General features: G+C 43.1%; 2 protein-coding genes across 7 annotated transcripts in view; both read left to right on the top strand.

Annotated features, from left to right (window-relative positions):
- The first annotated feature begins 542 nt into the window (after nt 1–542).
- PCLAF (PCNA clamp associated factor) lies at nt 543–6,002 on the top strand. Its single transcript, XM_063313886.1, has 4 exons — nt 543–610; nt 3,594–3,671; nt 4,276–4,441; nt 5,230–6,002. Exons 1-4 carry the CDS (start codon nt 559–561, stop codon nt 5,291–5,293), a joined length of 360 nt encoding a protein of 119 aa, XP_063169956.1. The 5' UTR covers nt 543–558; the 3' UTR covers nt 5,294–6,002.
- A 1,609-nt stretch (nt 6,003–7,611) lies between these two features.
- CSNK1G1 (casein kinase 1 gamma 1) overlaps nt 7,612–19,960 on the top strand; it is a 36,978-nt gene continuing 24,629 nt past the window's right edge. For 4 of the 6 annotated variants that reach the window (XM_063314233.1, XM_063314227.1, XM_063314230.1 and 1 more), the window contains exons 1-6: nt 7,622–7,731; nt 10,984–11,062; nt 14,652–15,043; nt 15,593–15,633; nt 18,145–18,214; nt 19,427–19,578. In XM_063314233.1, the coding sequence (XP_063170303.1) occupies nt 14,866–15,043; nt 15,593–15,633; nt 18,145–18,214; nt 19,427–19,578 (441 nt within the window). In that variant the 5' untranslated portion in view covers nt 7,622–7,731; nt 10,984–11,062; nt 14,652–14,865. Of the gene's footprint in view, nt 7,732–10,983; nt 11,067–14,651; nt 15,044–15,592; nt 15,634–18,144; nt 18,215–19,426; nt 19,579–19,960 lie in introns of all 6 variants that reach the window. The other 2 variants (XM_063314229.1, XM_063314228.1) reach the window with 2 other exon arrangements.

The raw sequence follows: 19,960 nt of genomic DNA, 5'->3' as shown, positions 1-19,960 counted from the left end.
TTCGAGTTGCTTTTTTACTTTATGTACAATCCTCAATAAATATAAATGAATTAAAAAAAGAGTCGGCATCCGGGTCTCATCAATTAATAACATCCAATGATTATTCACCAATCCTTGCAATAGGCGGAGGCCCCCTTCTCTCGATTCAGACCCGGAGCAACCCAATCAAACCTCCCAAAATCAATTCATGGAGCAGGGCTGGTTCTGGACCCCTTCGACCTGCTGCCGCCTGCCGGGAGAGGGGCCGCCCGGGGCTCGGCTGCCAGGCGCGGATCCCCTCGGGACGGCTCCGGCGGCGGCCAAGCGATCCGGACGCGGCCGGAGTTTCGAACCGCTGATGAAAGTCGCGGGCTGATCTGTGATTGGCCGCTCGCCGTCTCCGCCAATGAGGGCGCGGCGCGCGCGCGGGAAGGGCGAATATTGCGGCGGTGGGAAGGGGCCGTGTGGCTGCTCGCGGGAAAGTTACGCGGAGCCGCCGCGGCGTGGCCGGGTCGCCTTGTTTTCCTCCCGGGCGTCGCTTTTATCTTTTTTTTTTTGGTGCAGCGGCAAGTGGCGGGTATGGTGCGGACCAAGGCGACCTGCGGAGGCACCGCCGGTGCCTATCGGAAAGGTAAAGCGTTCGGCGTCGGTGCCTAAAAGCCCGCGGCTGCGTTTGCGAGTGCTTAACCGGGATGCAGAGTTAGCCCATCGGCGTAAGGTCTGGAGCAATTACCTGCCTAAAAGGGTAAGGTTCGCACAAGATGCTGCGCCGCGAAAAAGTAAACCACCCAGCTTCAGCGGCGTTGTGCGACTGCAGCTGCTCCGTAGCCGCCTGGCTAAATGAATTGCGGGGAACTGTCATACTCAAAGCAGCTGCCTTCCCTTCCCTCCTCTTCCTCTAAATGTGATGGATTTTAACCACCTAAACCCATTAGGCTGGGTTTAGGACATAGCAAGCCATAAAAAAAGCTTCGCATGGGGTGCGTACGCGGCCGTTGGATGTTTAGCGTGTTGTGTGAACGCAGGGTGTGTATTGCATTCCCGGCGCAATTAGGAGGACCTGCTGTTATTCCATGTAGCCCTACCTCAGAGGGCTGCTGTGGAGATAAAATGGAGAAAGGAGGGGTGGGCTTTCTGTTGCTCCCCAGCCTTTTTTTAGTTTTTTTTTATCCTGCCATTACTGTTTTTATAAATAACTCAAGGTGGGGAACATATCTAATACTCCTTCCTCCTCCCCACAACAGCAACCTTGTGAGGTGGGTTGGGCTGAGAGAGAGTGACTGGCCCAAGGTCACCCAGCCGGCTTTCCTGCCTCAGGTGGGACTAGAACACACACCTCCTGGTCTCTAGCCTGGAGCCTTCACCACTAGACCAAACTGGCTCCTTAAAGGAAATGGGGTGCTGACTTTTGATTCAAGAAGACAAAAGGTAGAGTTTGCCTGGGGCTACATTCACACAGTGTGGGGAACCACATCTGGCCAAGTTCGTTAGCCTAGGATGCTATGTGAACAAAGAACCTGGCTAAGCAAGCTTGGTATGAGAATGCTGCTATAGTGAAGCAATGGCAATTGGCTATTCTTTGGCCTGGAAGAGGATTAAGGAACAAGGTGAATTGATGTTCAAAGCTTTTACCATCAAACTGGTTTTTGCAATCTTGACCGTGGTTTCCTAAGGTGATCAGCAATCTTGGTGATGGCTTTCTGGACAGGGAGCTGGAAGGCAGGGACTTTGTAATCTGCTCTGGAGGTCTTTCTAGTTGATATACTTTAAATGGACAGATACTTGCTACATTTTTTTTCCAGCAGAAGATTTGAGTCTCAGGGACTAGTCTAAGGCTTTGAGGTTGCTGGGTGGGGGCTTCATTATAGAACCTTGGTTCAATATTAGGGTTTGTTATGTATTAGGGCAGCCTTTCTCAACCTTCTGACCCTGGAGGAATCCTTGAAATATTTCTCAGGCCTCGGGGAACCCCTGCACATTCAGGCTCAAATACAGGCCACAAGTTACAAAATTACTATATCTGTTTCATGGGTAGGCCTGCATATATGCATTAACAATGCTCTTAAGCTGAAAATAAAGAGTGAAACTTACCTCTTTAATGTGAAGTTGCCCGAATTTGAAACAATTTTTTAAATGAATTGTGATCTCCCAGGGAACCCCTACTGACCTCTTGCGGAACCTGAGTGTGCCAAGGAACCCTGGTTGAGAAACCCTGTATTAGGGTGACTAGATCTGGGGTGCAAAGCTTCGGGTATTCTGTTTCTGGCTGTACAGCTAGCAGTGGACTCCTGAAATTGGAGTTATGCATATTTGACTACTCAGCTATTTCAGCATGTACCTAATTTGAGGAGCTGCACTGGTCTTCAGTGCTGCAATTCAGTTCCTCAAAGTTCCAGCCTAAGAATTCCTTCCCTTTGGAGGGCAGGGCAGGCTGGTTTATGCAGTCATTCCAGTTCTTTAAAGCCAACGTTTCTTTCTCTTTAAGGTGCTATAAATGTTTTACATGCTTTAACAGGAAAGGAGTGTCTTTAAAATACTCCCGTGTGGACTCTGGTTCACAATCAGTAGTTATTACTTAGTAGGTTAAGTGCAGGAATGTGTAGGAGGATCCTGAATGCTTTGGCAAATCTCATTCCTTTCCTTTTCCATTCTTGGGGTGGCTCCATCCACATGAGTTCTGACAGCTGAAAAAGAAATTTCTGGCCAAGAGGTCATAGCAAGGTCAGCTAGAATAACTGCTGAGCAACCTGCAGCAGATTATTTTCATCAAGTGTAAATATTACACTGCAATTATTAGAAAGATCAAATTGGTTTCCATTGACACTGGGCTAAAGTATTGCTTCCCTAGCAAAGGTACTGGGTTCTGTGTTCAGATTTTTAAAAATCCAATTGAATTTAAATTTTTAATTACAGGTAGTCCTCAACATATGGCCATTTGTTTAATGACCATTTGAAGTTACGACAGTGCTGGAAAAAGTGACTTGTGACTGGTCCTCACACTTACGACCGTTGCAGTGTCCCTGTAGTCATGTGATCAATATTCGGGTGCTTGGCAACCAGCATTTATTTATGATGGTTGCAGCATCCTGGGGTCATGTGATCATTTTGCAACCTTCCCAGGGAGCTTCTGACAAGTGAAATCAATGGGAAAAGCTAGATTTGCTTAACAACTGGGTGATTCGCTTAGCAACTGTGGTGGAAAAGGTCGTAAAATCAGGTGTGACTCACTTAATGACCACATCGCTTAGCAACAGAAGTTCCTGTTCCAATTGTGGTTGTAAGTCAAGGACTATCTGTATATCTACCTTGAATGGAGCAAGCCTCTTAGTAGGCAGGAGCATGGTATTGCTGCAGGTCTCTCTAAGACTGCCAATTCTCATTCCTTACTTCTCTGGCTGGAGCTGAACATTTGCTGAGTACCTTCCCATAGACTCCAAGCACCTTGGAGTAGGGCGGGTACACCCTTGTTACCTTTATAGCCCCCCCTCCCATCTTCTGATTGTCAAATTAAGCTCTGTGTGGATTGAAAGAGAAGCAGTTGGTCTGATGCCTGGATAATTTGACTTAGAGGCATCTTTAAATATAAATAATCTCTAACCCTTTCTTTATGCCAGTGGTAGCTGCTAGGGCTCCCCGGAAAGTGCTGGGCTCTGGACCGGCGAATGTTAGTCCCTCTCCTACATCAAGGAAAGGTGAGTGTGTAGGACGGGCTTGATGCTTGACTGGCTTTAATGCTGCTTTGGACGTGGGTTGAAGGGTGCTGACACTTTTCAACTTAGAACTGCACTGCAAGTAATCCATCTGAAGCCCCACTCGCCTCCTTAATGGTGCTTTGTTGCTTTCCCTTGGCTTCCTTTGATTAAAGTTGCTGTGCTATGTCTATCCTTCATCTAGAGCTGCAACAGAACAATGTTGTTCTCAAGTGTAATACGGTTTCTGAGTTTTTCTGCCATTTTGCTGTTTTCTTCTTGAGTAAGGACGTCTGAGCTATGCCTAAAACGCTTTGCGCTTTACAATCTGGGCTGAATTTCTAAAACATTTACCTCAAAATAGGCAGCAGGCCACTTCCATGAGAGTAGATACCAGGAATTGGTACGCTGCTTCTCTGATATGCTCTGGCACGCTTGCTTTATGCTTCAGCAAAGGTGGTTTGTTTTGACTAACCTGAGAGAGCCTGTGCACTCAGCTTCTTAGAGATTAATCCCTATGTGGATGAGAAGGGTAGCTACTATGCTGGATACTTTGCTTTTTAATTTGATACCTGGGCACTGATAAATTCTGGTTTGTTTTCTACAGCTGAAAGTAAGTATGCAGGAGGCAATCCGGTATGCGTCAGGCCGACCCCACCATGGCAAAAAGGAATTGGAGAATTCTTCAGGCAAACCCCAAATCTTCTGGAAAAGGAGAACCAAAACTCAGAGGAGGAGCCAGGGTGCAGTGAAATAGGAAAACGCAGAAAGAAGTAAGGATGGCCATCTGTACATCCCTAGTGGCAAAAAAAACTGCCACTGTACTCAAGGTTTAACATGCTATAGAAGGATTAGTGAAACAAATCTTCCAATCTACCTCACTAATTCTAACCACCTTAGTTACTGCTTGGTGCAGTTACGACTCACGAGCCTTGTTCACTCAGTACAACATGAATTTTTGGGAAGACGTCTGAAACTGGATTTTTTCTGAAGAATTAGGGGTGAAAGTTTTTGGAAAGTTTTTTTTCCCACAGATGGAACACACAGCAGAGCTTTGTTTCATTGCTTTTACAAAGTGGTTTTTAAACAGCATTTTCAGCATTCCCTAGATAATAGAATTTTCTGTCTGTGTTTTGTTTCAATTGAACACATCCTGAGATCTGTATTCATGGCAACACAGAAAGAAGGGACTGTGTGTGTCAAGGGAGGTTAGAATGTTGCTATAGTCTCTTCTAATGGCCCGCTTGAGAACCAGTTTGGCATAGTGGTTAAGGCATCAGGCTAGAAACCGGGAGACCCTGAGTTCTTGTCCTGTCTTAAGGCATGAAGCCAGCTGGATGACCTTGGGCCAGTCGCTCACTCTCAGCCCTAGGAAGGAGGCAATGGCAATCCACTTCCGAAATCTTGCCAAGAAAACTGCAGGGACTTGTCCAGACAGTCTCTGAGAACTGGACACAATTGAATGGTAGAAAAAAGGCCCAATTATTGTAAATATCGGTGACTGGGATTTTAGAAGAGAAATGTGAATGGTTGCTGACTTATATTTCCTTTCCTTTGACAGAGCACGTCCTTTGCCTCCTTGTCCCTTAGAACAGGAAGAACTTTCTGAAGATGATCAAATGTGAGCAAGTCATGATTCTTCTGCTAGCAGATCTTATAATGCTCTGTCTCTCGGAGTGTTGTGTATAGTCTGTATATATTACACGCATTGTTTGAACTTGAGCCTTTTTAAGCACCTAGCATGCTATTCTGTTTACTAAAATAACCTAAAACTTGACAGACTAAAAAAAGGGAGAGGTTATTGGTACAATGCTCTTAGTACTTCAATGCCTTAATGATTTTTAACAAGTTTATATGTTCTATATTAAATTTGTTTTGCTTCTTTATGCACTTACTAAAGTTCTGTGCCAGATCAGTGTTAAATAACATTAAGTTTCTGTAAAAAAAAATGCTGTATTTGACTCTTGCTATGATGAATATCCAGTTTGTTCTGTGAACTAGAAAATGCTGAATTAATAACTTTTAGATTTAAAAGACACAAGGCCCAAGAAACTTACCTCATTACAGTGCCAGCACTGTAGGATTTCTGTATGGTATGATAGGTTGAGAGGGCCAAATAGTGGTACAAAGGCAACATGAAGAACAGTAATACTAATATCAGGAATAACATATTAATGCTTCCAAAGATTTTCTAGCTTCCTTCCATATCTGTTTTTGTTGTATTGGGAAATGTTGTATTCTATTAATGAATCTGGAAATTTCAAAACCCACTACATTATTTGTAATGGTGGAGTTGGCCTAATAAAGATATAATGCAGATTTTTATTGAATTCAGCACAGCTATCCTTGCTTTTATCTGTGTAACTAGCTTGTCTATAGGCAGACCTCAATTGGTTCTTAAATGATGATCTTAAGGACTATGAGTATTCATATGTACTGTATACTTCCTGCGTGTGGAACTTTGTGGCAGAGGGAAACATTCAGTTTCACTATATTTCAGCCTGATAGCCTTCATCTCTGGTGGGACTAGAGCAGTGTTTCTGGGGAATTCTGGGAGTTGGAGTCCACCCATCTGAAAGCTGCCACGGTTGAGAAACACTGGACTAGAGTTTCCAGAATTCCCATCGTATCTTTAGATAAAAAATGGCCCTTCAGGCCATTGTTTGAAATCAGAATAAATGTTCTCTGCTCCTGTGTAAACATACAGAGGTGTGCTGTGGGTTTGTTAGCTTTTAATGTAGGTTAAGATTCTTTTTACTAATTCAGCACAACTTCTGCTTATGAAACCTTTAGTCTGGAGTTGAGCAATGTTTTAATTAGGACCCTCTGAAATGCCGCATGGGTGTCTATGGGGTGTGTCCAAAAAGTCAAGATGGCCACAATGGTGTGATTGAAGCACTATTTTTTAACGTGGGATTTACATAAAAAAAAGCAGTTGGTACTTCAATTGCCCCGCTGTGGCCACCATCTTGACGTTTTTGCCTACATCTTGCGGACAAAAGAGCGCAAACATTTGAGTTCTCCAGAATGTTAGCATCAGGGTAGGCAACACCTTTGCCTAATTGCAAACTTTCTTCTTTAGAAGTGTTAAGTTTTGTGGCATTTGGGTGTGCTACACAGCTGAGCATTGGGGACATTTTCACAGCACAGCTGCCATTCATTTTCACACTGCGCCAAGGTGTTGGTGTAACCATGTTTTATTGTTTAAAGCAGGGTTTTTCAAACTTGGCCACTTTAAAATCTGTGGACTTCAATTCCCACAATTGCTGGCTGGGGAATTGTGGGAATTCCACAGATCTTAAAGGGACCAAGTTTGCAAAACCCTGCTCTAAAGTGTGGTTGCCTCATAGAATACTTGATGCATGAACCCCGACCCTGTGCAAATGGTGCAATATGGAAGCAAGTATGGAATATGGATCATTTGCCAGATAACTTCACTTGTGGGGTCCAGGGCTGGCCCTCCCCCCCAGTATCCTTTATTTTGGGGGGGGTAGGACCTCGAAAAGATTTGCCCTAGTCACCTTCTGGGATATTCCCCACTTCCAGTCTAGCCTACAGTCCTGGGATTTCCCAGTGGTCTCCCATCCCTGTCCAAGTCAAGTCTGACCTGCTTTGCTTTCCAGGATCAGCTACAAACCAAGTTATGCGCGACCTCAGTATATGCGTAACCGTGACTCTTCATCCCCAGTACGCGACTGCCCCCCCGCTCGGTTGGAGCCACGGCCGCTGCCTCCTCACACCTCGTAACGCCCGCGCCCGGAAACCCTCCCGCCGTCACGTGCCCGCGCCCGCCCGTCGCCTGAAAGCCCACCCTATTCCGCTTAGCAACCGGACGCGGTTGCTAGGGCGCGTTCGGGACGGACGGGCCCCGGAAACACTTTTGTGACGCGCGCCTCGGGCCGGCTGGCGTCTCTCCGATAGGGTGCTGGCCGGCGTAGGGCGTGTCCGCGGGAAGCGCTTCCGGGGTGGCCCGCTCCCCCTTAGAGCGCTCAGCGTAGGAGGGGGCAGTGGCCCCGGGTTCGCGCCCCCTCCCAGCCGGGAGAAGCGGCTTTTCCTCGGGACGGTAGGCCGGCCGGGCTCCCGCCCGCCTCGTGCTCGTTTTCGGGGAGGGAGGCGGGGGCGTCCGCCGTTAACTGTGACCGACGAGAGCGCTCGCGGGGGAGGGCGGGAAGGGAATAGAAGGGGGTCGCTCCTCGCCGCTCGGCTTCTGCGCCTGCTGAGGGGGCGCTCGGCGCTGCCTCCGCGGGCCCGAAGCCGCGGCGGGGGGGTTCCCCTCCCCCTCCCCCCGCCTTGGGGGCGGAGCCCTCCGGCCGTGCGGGACGTTTAAACGCCGCCCGGCCGGCTGTGTCGGGGCATTCCCTCCTCGCCCCCCTCTGGGTCGGGGGTCGCTCCTCCTCCCCCCACGGCCGGGCTTCGGCGGCGCCCGGCAGCCTTCTGCGCTGCGGAGCCAGCGGGGCTCTGCCTTGGCCGCGATCTCGGAGGGAGACAAAGAAAGGGAAGCGGTCAGAGCCGCCTCCGCCGCTCTGGAGAGCCTGCCCCTGGCTCGGCGCTGCGCGTCCGGACGGGCCCGTGGAGACCCCGCAGAGGCCGCCCTGGAGGGCTCTGGACGCGGGATTTGGGGCGCGGGATCCGGAGAAGGCGCCCAGCTCGGACGAGCGCACCCTCTTTTCTCAAAACGCCACCTGCGAAGCGGCTGCCCAGGCCTGTCAGATGCCTCTCCATCGGTCGGCCGCGCATATATTCCGGGGAGGAGAAGGTTTCTGCGTTTTCTTTAGACCTGTTGATTCTCCCCATTGGTGTAGGAACCCGTTTTTCCCTTAGTTTTGAATTGCGACCTGGATGTGATAACTTTTGGCACGTGCTCCCTCTGTAACAAGCCAAGCTAAATAGTTTAGGTGGAAGGACGTGATTGCACCAAAGGAACCTGTTCTTTTCCCCCTTTCCTTCTTTCCTCCTTCCTTCCTTCCTTCCTTCCTTCCTTCCTCTTTGCCATGGTCTTCTCGATTGCCTTGTTTTTCTTTCAACCTCGATGACTCAGTGCTTAAAGTGCAGTGGTTTATTATGATCTTAGCTGAAGGATGATTTTTGCAGGGCTTCTCACTAGCTGGTTTCTGTGTGTTGGATGTAACTCTAGCAGCCAATTTCTTTTCTGCCTATGACTTTTTTGGGAGCTATATTTGTTTGGCAAATATTGATCTGAAGATATTGCGTCAACAAATTAAACACTTTTGTACAAGGAAGTTGAAATAGGTGTGCTTAAAAAGATGGAGATGCAGGTATCCGGGTATAGACTAAAATGTGAGGAATCTGAAATATAGTTGACTTGAAGTGTGGTCTTCCTTAATTGATTTTCCAAGTCATGTTTAGGGAAGTACTGTTCTGTGAAAGAATGAAAGCAGTTTTTGAAAGTGGAACATAGTATAATTGGTAAACCTAAAAAAAATCCAAAATCATGTCCTTTGCTAGAAGCTCAAATTTTCATGCAGATGGGGAATATCTGCAGGTATTTCAGAGGAACTGTATTTTTAGAACTGAAACACATTGTTAGGGGAAACAGCAGCAAGCTTGCTTTCAGTAGCAACTGATATAAATATTTTGATGTTCAGAAGTATAGATTTGCTTTGGTATAATTGTTCCATTTTAATTTCATGGTACTGTAATACAGTTATGATCTCTCTTCTAGAAGTTGTGTTGATCCTTACTCTAATTCTGCATGTATTGAACACCACTTCTTCCTGTTTGGTAGGAAAAAAATCTGCAACAAATCATATATCAGCATTTTTTATTTTGGCAGCTTGGTGTTAAGCAGTGTTATGTGAACATAAGCTTCCTTTGATTTTGGAGGAATGTGATTAAATGTTCTTGAAATTGTAGAATACAATTCTGCTTATGAAACAATTTAGACTCATAAATTGCTACAATCAAGATATCTATATATCTTCCTTCTAATATAGTTCTTTATAATAGTTCACTATGGCTATGAATTGCAGAGTGGTTTAGTCATAGCCATTTGAGCAGTAAGTTGGGAATTAGACTTTTGGATTTCTTAGTGGTCTCTGATATCCGGCATTCAAACTGTGCTAGGATCAGGCACCTATGGTATATAGACCAACATCTTACTGAAAACTTAACAATAGATTTTATTATAGACAATTGGAAAAGTTGTATGTTACTCTTAGCAAAAATGAAGTTCAAATATGACAACGTGATGGTGTGTGCTTTTCTTTTGAATTATGCATAAGTAGCTTTTAGGGAGTTATCATATGGCCTCACAGCTCCTGCCTTATCCATATTAAACATATTGAGATGGTTTATTTAAGGGTTAGATTTGGAGACATCCAAAACAACCAAGCATATCTGAAAGAGTAGTTCCTTGTATTCTTTGTATGTGTTTGTATGGATAAGACTGACCAAAGAGTACCATTACTTCTGAAGGAAATGTCCACCGTGCCACCTAGGAGGTCTGCATCAAAGGCCCTATTGATGAGATTTATCCAAACCATGTTATGAATGCCTGTGTATCTGTATCAGGTTTCACTGCAATAGTTCGTATAACTATTGGTGATATAGGGATAAACAGGTTCCATTGCTCTCTGAAACTTTCTTCTTCTGTCTATGTTATGTAAAATTATGATTCCCATCTGCCAATTAGAAGTGATCCATATTTATACTGAAATGCGCTAGCTGTCCTGTGTAAGTATGTGCTTGTTGAAATATGGACGTTTGATAATTGACAGTTTTAATAGGATTCCATTAGTTTCACAAGGAATAGTGGCTGTAGTGATACGAACAAGATCCTGTAATTAACCAAGCTGTTCATAACAAACGGAACAGGGCTTGAAAGGGAATTTTGGAACTCCGCTTGCTTTGACAGTGTTTTCCTTTATTTTGAAAAACAGATTATATATTCAGCAAAGAGGAGAAATGTTTATTATTCTCTGTTATTCAGGGCAGAGTAGAATTCAGTGGTGCTTAATTCGCCTTTCAGCCTTTCTGCACTATCAGGGTTCAGTTCCTCCTGCAGCCACTTGTTTTCAGCTTCTCAGGGCTGCTGCGTGGGCACAGCTATGAGCCACTTCCATGGCAACCACCTTCAGTTGTTGACTGATCTTCAAAATAGGTGGTAAATCTATGCAGATTAATTGAAAATGTATATAATTGATATGTATGGATGTGTCTGTGATGGCACTGGATCATGGCATTTGCTTGCTGATTCACTTGAAATGGTTGCCTCTTGGTGTGTTCAGTGGCTTTCTGTTTTCAGAACCAAACTCTAATCAGGTTATCAACTCTGTTCTTACTTTTTTTCCTTTAGTTTGATGTTCATCTAAAGATGACTTCCAAGATATAATCCATCAGCAGTTTTCTATTCCTTGCTTGTAACAGCACTAATTGTTTGTATGTATTTCTGGCACTCTTTCTGTTTATTTTGTGGTGTTTGCATTGTGCAATTAATACTATATCCTGGGATGATACTCAAACAACCAATTTTTTTAAAAAATAGCTTTAAAATGGCTTTTATGTATTATCCAGCACACATCTGAAATGTTAATATAATGCAGGACAGGATAAGAGGTACTTATGAAACGTACTATTACTTATAACAGAAGCAATAGGATCTTTATGATAATACATTCATTTTGTAATATTGGCATGTCAGTTAAAATATAATGAAAATGTTAAGCTATGGGGATGACATATTACTGGTCACAATGGTATAGGTGATTTTCTATTCATTGGTACTCAAAACATTGGCTCCCCTAAATGATCCATCTGTGTCCAAAAATTGCTGTAATACAGAATGAATCTCAGATGTTGTCCCTTAAAAACAAACAACATATGCTTAGGACCCAGAACTTGATATAGTAAGGTAGCCTTTCTCAACCTTTTGACCCTGGAGGAACCCTTGAAATATTTTTCAGGCCTCAGGGAACCCGTGCACACTCAGGCTCCAATATAAGCCAGAAGTTACAAAATTATTACATTTGTTTCAAGGGTAGGCCTGTATATATGCATTAACGGTGCTCTTAAACTGAAAATAAAGAATGAAACTTACCTCTTTAAGGTGAAGTTGCCAGAATTTGAAATAATTTTTTAAATGAATTGTGATTCCCCAGGGAACCCCTAGTGACCTCTCACAGAACCCGAGGGTTCCATAGAACCCTGGTGGAGAAACCCTGTCTTAAGGGGTAACCCTGGCTCAGAATATTTAACTTCTTTTGTTCCAAGCCACCTGTTTTCTTTTAATTCACACTTGACACCAAATGATTCAACTGTTTTGTGTTGCTTCCGAGATGAATTTCTTATGGGATCACACAATTCAGACCCTGCTGAAAGTTAATACTTTGGTTTTTCCCTGTCTTTTCATCCTGCTGGTTTGAATAGGAGTAGGGGGAAAAAATCTCTCTCTCCAGAATCAAAAATAGGAATTGTTGGTAGTTAACAATGCAGCTCAGATGTGTTATTTCTGGGATTTTTTTTTCCTTCACAGACTTCTACAGCAGAAGTAAAGGGAGTTGTCAGGATTTATATTCTGCCAGAGGATTTGCAGACTTATTCAATATTACTTACTATTTTAACAGACAACAGAGGAGAGGTTTCTGGATTATTCAGGGCGAAGGTGCCTTGCCTTCTTTTTTTTAAATAAAGCTTTATTAATTTTTCAGAATTTAATTAAAACACAAAATACAGAACATATAGAATACAAGTCTAAAAAAGAAACAAGGGAAGCTAAAACAGTGCAAGAATAGACAGAAAAACATAAAAGACAGGTGGCTTCCGACCGTCTCCAACACAGATATAAAAGCACATAAAAGTTAATCTCTTGCTATTAATTAAACATTTAGTAACATTATTTCTCTGAAGTCAAAACCCAAAATCAGAACTTCATTTTTTCCGTTACAAGCAAATAGTCCAAAAGCAGCTTCCAAATAGAAACAAATCCAATTACAGTATTTATTCTCTTATCAGCACTGTCAGTTTAGCCATTTGCGCCAATTCCGTTGACTTAATCATCCAGTCCTCCATTGAGGGAATTTGTGCATCCTTCCATCTTTGAGCATATAAGAGTCTTGCTGCTGTTATCATATATAAGGACAGAGTCCCATGTTCTTTCTCAAACTGTTGGTCCACAAAGGTGCCTTGCCTTCTTAATGGCCCCAATAGCAGTTTTTCCTGAACACCCTTAAACCGCATTATGTTATCACAGCCACCTAAGTTCTATGAGTTCCTTACATTCTAGGGGAAGTGTAGTGATTCAGTGTCAGCCAGCCAGAAACCACAAACATGTAGCTAGAACAAAGAACCTACTTTGGGTGGAATGGCAACATGCTTTTGTGCCTTTCCTTTCCAGGCCAGGTATGACCATGTAATTTGGTTACAAGTAAACACAATCCTGTAGCTTAAGGGATTAGTAACTTTGACAAAGTTTGTTTCGGCTGCCACAGCAAATGCAGGCAACCACAAATGACAGCTTTGTGTCTTAAATCTTCTTGACAATTTTTTGCATCCCTGTAACAGCTCTTTGAGTCATTCACTTTTCTCTTGATACAAGGGAAGCATCTTTTTTGTTGTTAAGTTCCTGCTTTATTTTCCTGGGATTATTTTCACCTTGGTTCTTCCACACGGCTTTTACATTTGCCACTTGGCATATCAGGTACTCGTGAGTACGCAGGATCTGCCTTTTGCCAGGCCAAGTTCAAGCCAGTGTTGCTTATTCTGACCGGCCATGGCTTTTCTTCTAAATGAGATCATAAAGCCACCCTTTACTTCATGAGTTGCAACATTCCCATGCAGGCTAGATAGTAAAATTCAAACGGATTGGTGAGCTTGAATTAAACTAATTCAGTATATAAGCTATTTTTGTCTCAAACCTTTTGAAACTGAGGGAAGGGTGTTTCAAGTTACCTGTCCCTACCACAGTTTCTGCATAAAAATCTCTTGATTGGGGCAAATTAAAATTGTCACTTGTTTAAGAAAGCAAGGTACAGCTAAGACTAAAGGTGCAGAGAAAATGCAAGGTGCGTTTGATGGAAATCGAACATCCATGTCCAAAATAATTTAATTTGTCGAACAGAATTGAAGCAAGTGGTATAAATGTTAGTGTCCAAGAAAGAAAGTCATAAATGCTGTGAGAATGCTGAAAAATGGGAAGGTGGTAAGTGCAGATGGTGTAATTGGACAAATAACATATAGGTGAGGTTTGCTTCTGGAGTGGCGACACCATTTGTTTAACATGTGGGAAGACTGCATTTTGCCTGGAGGCTGGAAGAATGCTGTTATTGTTGCCCTACAAGGGAATAGCTAGAAAAAGTGAACAGTTTCTTGAATCAGCTTTAGCCAAACTGGTATAAAAACTACAGATGACCAACTGTGTTTTGTGGCTGAGTGAGATTTTGATGCAGATGTCTCCAATCTTACTGAGAAATGCAAATTGTTTCTGTTTTACAACCAAAACCACCCTCAAGCTCTCTGCTTCCCCTACCTTGAGCTAGGTGTTACTTGACGGTATTTTGGGATGGGATCTGTACAATATATTCACCCCATTTGTTTGTTTGTTTGTTTATTTTTTTGAGTGATTGCTATCAAATGCTGCCTTCTTTGCTTTGCATACCCAGAATCATTAATGTTCTTCATAAGGAACCCATATCTAAAGTTACAGTCAAACAATTGGAAGGCTGGACTCTACTCCTGGGCTATAGGCCATCTAGAATACCTCCTGCATCCTCCCTAAAAGAAATCCCAAATATCTTAAGATGGCAATTGTGAGACGACAAAAACCTGAGCCAAGTGCTTGGAAGTGTAAAGTGGTGGTGTTCAAGTTTATGCTTTTTATTTCCGACTACAAAAGGGTTGTGGACTGGAGCTGTTAAAAATACTTATCCTTAAAGAGTGATGGCTGCCCTCCATGTTAGTGAGCAGCTTCTTCCTTTATAAGTAGGATTTTGATCTTGCACTTTTCCTTTTCTCTCTTTCCCTCTGCAGGTTGTGTAAGGTTTTCCTCTACCTCGCTGAGGACTTTGAAGTCATCCCCCGAATCTTCCGTGGCAGTGCCTGAACAGCCTGGATATGATGCCAAAAGATCTCCAAAGTATTTTATAGTTTGACCCAATGATTCTTCTGGATATATATTTCTCTCTTCAAGAATAAGTGCAAAGACCAAATCCTACTTACTACCAGATATTTTTATTGCAAGATCATGGACCATATTACTAGGGAGAAAGATGAAAGGCGAACAGGAAAAGGAAATCCAGGAAGAAGTACGCATAGTTCTCGAGCATCGAGTTCCACTTCAGCTGCTGGTGTTCTTATGGTTGGGCCCAATTTCAGAGTTGGCAAGAAGATAGGCTGTGGAAATTTTGGAGAGCTCCGGCTAGGTAAGAGCGTGGCCGGTTCAGTCGTTCTCAGTTATGGCTGGTGCGGCTTTGGTCGAATAAATAATAACTGAACTTAGAAAAGATCGCTGAGGGAATGCATCTCAAATTTATATACATATGAAAGACTGCATGTAGTTGGTGGCACTTAGCGGTATTTCCTCTTCACCTCTTGCTATGACACATACATGCATCATATAGCACATACATGTAACAATTGCAGGTATCTGTCTTCATGTTTGTGCAGATTTAATGAACTTTAGAATTCTTGAAATTAACTGATTGAAACTTTTTTTTACTTGAATGACATCTTGCAATGTAAAGCATTTTGAGGGATAATTCTTTCCTGTATTTCTATATTCACTTATAAATGTATAGAGAACGGACATTAAAGATTGAATAATTATTTTCAGATGATGGATTATAGGGAATAATGTGACTTGCAAACAAAAGTTGATAATAATTTTAAAAAAATTGTTTTACCTAACAGCTAAAAATAATAACTTGCATGTCCTAGTTGCTATTTCAAACAAAATTCTCTTTCTCTTGCAGGCAAAAACCTGTACACAAATGAATACGTAGCAATCAAGCTGGTGAGTAGTTCTGCAGTTTTTAAAAATCTCTGCGTTCTGAAGCTTAGCCAAACCAGACAACTTTTTCAAACCGCATTTGTCCTGATTGCTTCCAGCCTAGGCTCCATAGATGTGCTGTAATAGGGAGTGCCTTTAAATATTGTAGAAACCAATTCAGTGTCAGCTGTGCTGTTCATTAAAACCATTCCAGGCTCAATTTAAATGCCAGTGATTACTTTTAAAACTCTTATGGCTTGCCACCAAGTTTTTTAAAAGGACTGCTGCACATTAATGGAAGAGTCTAATACGAGAGATGCTGCTTATATGCTTGTCCATCAGCTCTCTTAAGTTGGTGGGCATGAGAAATAGGTTCAGTCACGGCACTTGCCATCCCCTGAAACAAGCCATTCTGAACTTTCCAGAAATGGTCTGAATTCAGACCAATTCTGGAATACTAAACTGTCTTCTGTGAGGCTGGAATGGGCCATTTCAGGATCATAATATTTTGCATTCCCATCACCTTTCCTCTGATGGCACAATCCTTATATGATGACTTCCTAAATGTATACCTCCCTATATTTAACTGAACATTAAAGACATGGCAATTGATCTGCTTTCAAAATAATATTGCCGTTTTTCATATCTTTGCACTACTTTTTAATTTATCTCTTTATTTAACCAATCTACACAGCCACCTATCTCACAAACATGACTCTGGGTTGCGTGCAATAAAACCAACATTAAAACAATCTCAAATAGCTATAAAAAACAATTAGACATAAACATAAAGATTGTGGGAGAACGCATCAGAAACTTACATATAATAGAACCAACTTGTGGGCTTCCTGTTACCAAGGAGTCCCCAGGCCTGCTCAAAAAAGCATGTCTTGAGAGAGTTCTGGAAGGTCAGAGCTAATCTCACTTTGGTGGGGGTGATGTTCCAGAGGGTGGGTGCCATGGCAGAAAAGGCTCCTAGGACCTGTCAGATGGAACTTCTTGGCAGATGGGACCTGTAACATGCCTCTCCTGCCAGACCCGATGGGGTGGGTAGATGTAATTGGGAAGAGGCGGTCCCTCGGATAATCCGGCTTGATGCCGTGTAGGGCTTTAAAGGTCAAAAGCAGCCCCTTGAATTGCGCCCAGAAGCAAACTGGCAACCGATGGAGCAGAGGTGTAACGTGCCCTTCTAGGGGTACACATAACTGCCTGCATGACCACATTTTGCCCCAGTTGAAGCTTCTGGATACTCTTCAAGGGCAGCCCCATGTAGAGCATGTTACAGTAGTCTATTTGGGAGGTGACCAGGGCATGAGTGTGAACAGAGCCTCATGATCCAGGAACAGGCGCAACTGGTGCACAACCCAAATTTGCACAAAGGCTGTCCTAGCCTCGACTGCCACCTGCTCTTTGAGCAGGAGTTGCGAGTCCACAAGGGTGCCCAGATTGCAAACCAGTGCCGCCCCTTCCAATGCCAAATATGGTAAAGTCCCAGATTCAGAAGGCCCTGAAACCCAAAGCCACTCAGTCTTGCCAGGGTTCAGCTGAAGCTTGTTGTTCCCCATCTAGACCCCAAGAGCCTCCAGGCACCAGGCCAGGACAACATAGCATCGCTTAGTTTGCCAGGGGCAGAGATATATAATTGAATATCATCAGCATACTGATGATACCTCACCCCATGGCGACGATGATCTCACCCAGCGGCTTCATGTAGATGTTGAACAGAAGAGAGTACCAAACCCTGCGGCACCCCATACAGTAGGGGCCGAGGGTGGGACCTCTCACTCCTGATCAGCCCCGTGGGAAGGAAGAGAACCGGCACAATACTCTGACTCCCATTCCCTGGAGCCAATCCAGAAGGATACCATGGTTGATGGTATCAAAGGCCGCCAAGAGGTCAAGTAGAGCCAGGATGGATGCCCTACCCCCACCCAGCTCCCGCTGGAGATCATCCGAAAGCGCAACCCATGCCGCTTCCATCCCACGTCCAGGCCTGAATCCTGACTGAAAGGGGTTCAGTAAATCTGCTTCATCCAGGTTCTGTTGAAACTGCCACGCAACCACCTTCTCCATAACCGTCCCTAACAAAGGGAGGTTGGATCCTGGGCAGAAATTGTTCAGTATAGTGGGGTCCAGCGATGGCTTCTTGAGGAGGGGGCAAACCAAGGCCTCCTTAAGGGATGGAGGAACAAGCCCCTCCCTCCAGGAAGAGTTCGCCACCGCTAGAACCCTGCCTTAGCTAACCAGGAGTGGCATGGGTCTAATGAGCAGGTGGCTGAGTCGTGAGGGTTCTGTCTACTTCCTCAGACAGCTTATTTGCATTTTATATTTATTTTTCTGTGATCTCATTGTTTAATGTTTCCTTGGAAAGTGCCTGTAGAAGATCTTGCTGTAAATGGCAGTGTATAGAGTTTTAGACTGTAAAGCGAATTTCCAAAATCTGTTTGATGTATTCCTGATCCTACACTGTAATTTGGTGAAACAATCTACCAGAAAAAACCGGTTCAGTCTCTTTCATTATTCTGTTTTCTATAGGAACCATTAAAATCTCGTGCCCCGCAACTGCACTTAGAGTATAGATTTTATAAACACCTTGGCTGCACAGGTAAGAAATCTTTCTCCTAGGAGTTAAAATAAATTGTGACGAAGGAGTGCAGTGAAGCTGTAGTATATGCTTGGAAGCCACATATATCCTAGATATCAGAGGTGCAGTTTTTAGCAGTGAGAAATGTAGTGTATACAGTATAGCTCATCAACTTTGTTACAACTTCGTTTGGTCTCTGCTGTTATTTGGCTAGTATTAACAGTAGCAATGTTGATGATTGTGGAACTGTATCAAGATTTGTTTAAATTTGTATTCCTTATGCCAAGAAGGAAATAATCAAAATCAGTGAGATGATTGAATTATTTTAAATCAGCGTGGTTGCAGAAAAATACACAATCATATTGAATAACAAGTTTTATCTTAGACATAGCCGACTCATTAGAAAATTCTGTAGGACGTTTAGAATATTCACTCTAGGATAGCACCCTTCAACCACTGTCAAATGAATAAACTTTAGCAGGTTTTAAGATGAAAATGGTTGATCTCACAATATAGTCAACTCCACCAAGATTTTGTGAAATCTTGGGCTTTCAATTTTGAAAAATAAACATGATTTTAATTAATTTTCCTTTAGGTGTTTTTTAAAAAATTGGTACTCATAACATTGCACAACATTTTATGATCATGCCCACATCTAAAAAGGTTGACTGACCACTGATTTACTGGAGTAGAGATCAGTCCATGGGTCAGATGTAGGGTAATAGCCAAAGTAATATTCAAACAGTTTTCTGCACCCCAAAATTCTCCACTGTTGTTTTTTTAAAGTAGTATCTCTCCATCTTGCAATTGTAAATTGATTTGAAACCTGGTGGGACCTTTGAAAAGTAGCTGGTGATATGATTCAGTTTGTCCCAAACAAACAAACAAACAAAGATGAAGTATTTTAGGAGCCATTTAAGTAGTTCTGTAACCCATCATCAAATGTAATGAGTTGAATTCTGCCAGATGTATAAGTATTGACAAAAATTGCTGTGCTGCATAGGTCTAATCAGAATTTTGGGTTCCTCTCTCCTCTCCTCTCTAAAAAGAAAGAAGGCCAAATGAAATGTGGTGGCGAAGAATTTTGGGATATATTTTTCTAGAACTTTTATTGTGATTAATTTAGATGGTCCATGTAAAAGCTGGTGGTTTTGAGTCTTTTTTGTGTTAATAGTAGTAGTTGTTATCTTCCTGATATAGTATAGTTTAATTTTTTTTTTGTATTTGCTTCAGTTGAAGGCTTCCCACAGGTATTTTATTATGGTCCATGTGGAAAATACAACGCCATGGTACTAGAACTCCTTGGTCCAAGTTTGGAGGACTTGTTCGACCTCTGTGATAGAACGTTCACTCTGAAGACTGTCTTGATGATAGCAATTCAGCTGGTGAGTAAAGGAACAGTTTCACGTTTTTTAAACCCACACCCTCGTCCAACATCAAATATTTTCTATTACTGCCTTTTTGGCCCTCGTGCAAACTTTCCTGCATAAGTTTCTTTTGGTTTTATTTAAGTGTACCTTGCAATGCAAACTTTTAGAAGCATTAATGCAGCAAAGAATTCCCCAAATGGAGCTCGGGCGCTTAAAAGAGCACTAGTCAAGTCAAGCTACCTAGTGTGATCACAGGTGATTTGTGGCTAAGGTAGGCTGCATCAACTGACGGTTACGAACAGAAAGCAGATCATGGGTTGGCGGCTTTCAAACTGTTTGCTAAGATTGTTAGATTGTTTTGGGCATGTTCTAGCCTTTCCTTGGTTCATTTGGGATA

This window comes from Candoia aspera, chromosome 13 (genome assembly GCF_035149785.1).
Source record: "Candoia aspera isolate rCanAsp1 chromosome 13, rCanAsp1.hap2, whole genome shotgun sequence".
Classification (NCBI taxonomy): Eukaryota; Metazoa; Chordata; class Lepidosauria; order Squamata; family Boidae; genus Candoia; species Candoia aspera.
This window is presented reverse-complemented; position numbering and strand designations above follow the sequence as displayed.

What these genes read in the sequence shown, in the direction of transcription:
- PCLAF (XM_063313886.1), top strand. Translation starts at nt 559, where the DNA reads ATGGTGCGGACCAAGGCGACCTGCGGAGGCACCGCCGGTGCCTATCGG. An exon ending in CGCCGGTGCCTATCGGAAAG is followed by an intron (nt 611 to 3,593) that starts GTAAAGCGTTCG and finishes TCTTTATGCCAG; the next exon opens with TGGTAGCTGCTAGGGCTCCC. An exon ending in CTCTCCTACATCAAGGAAAG is followed by an intron (nt 3,672 to 4,275) that starts GTGAGTGTGTAG and finishes TGTTTTCTACAG; the next exon opens with CTGAAAGTAAGTATGCAGGA.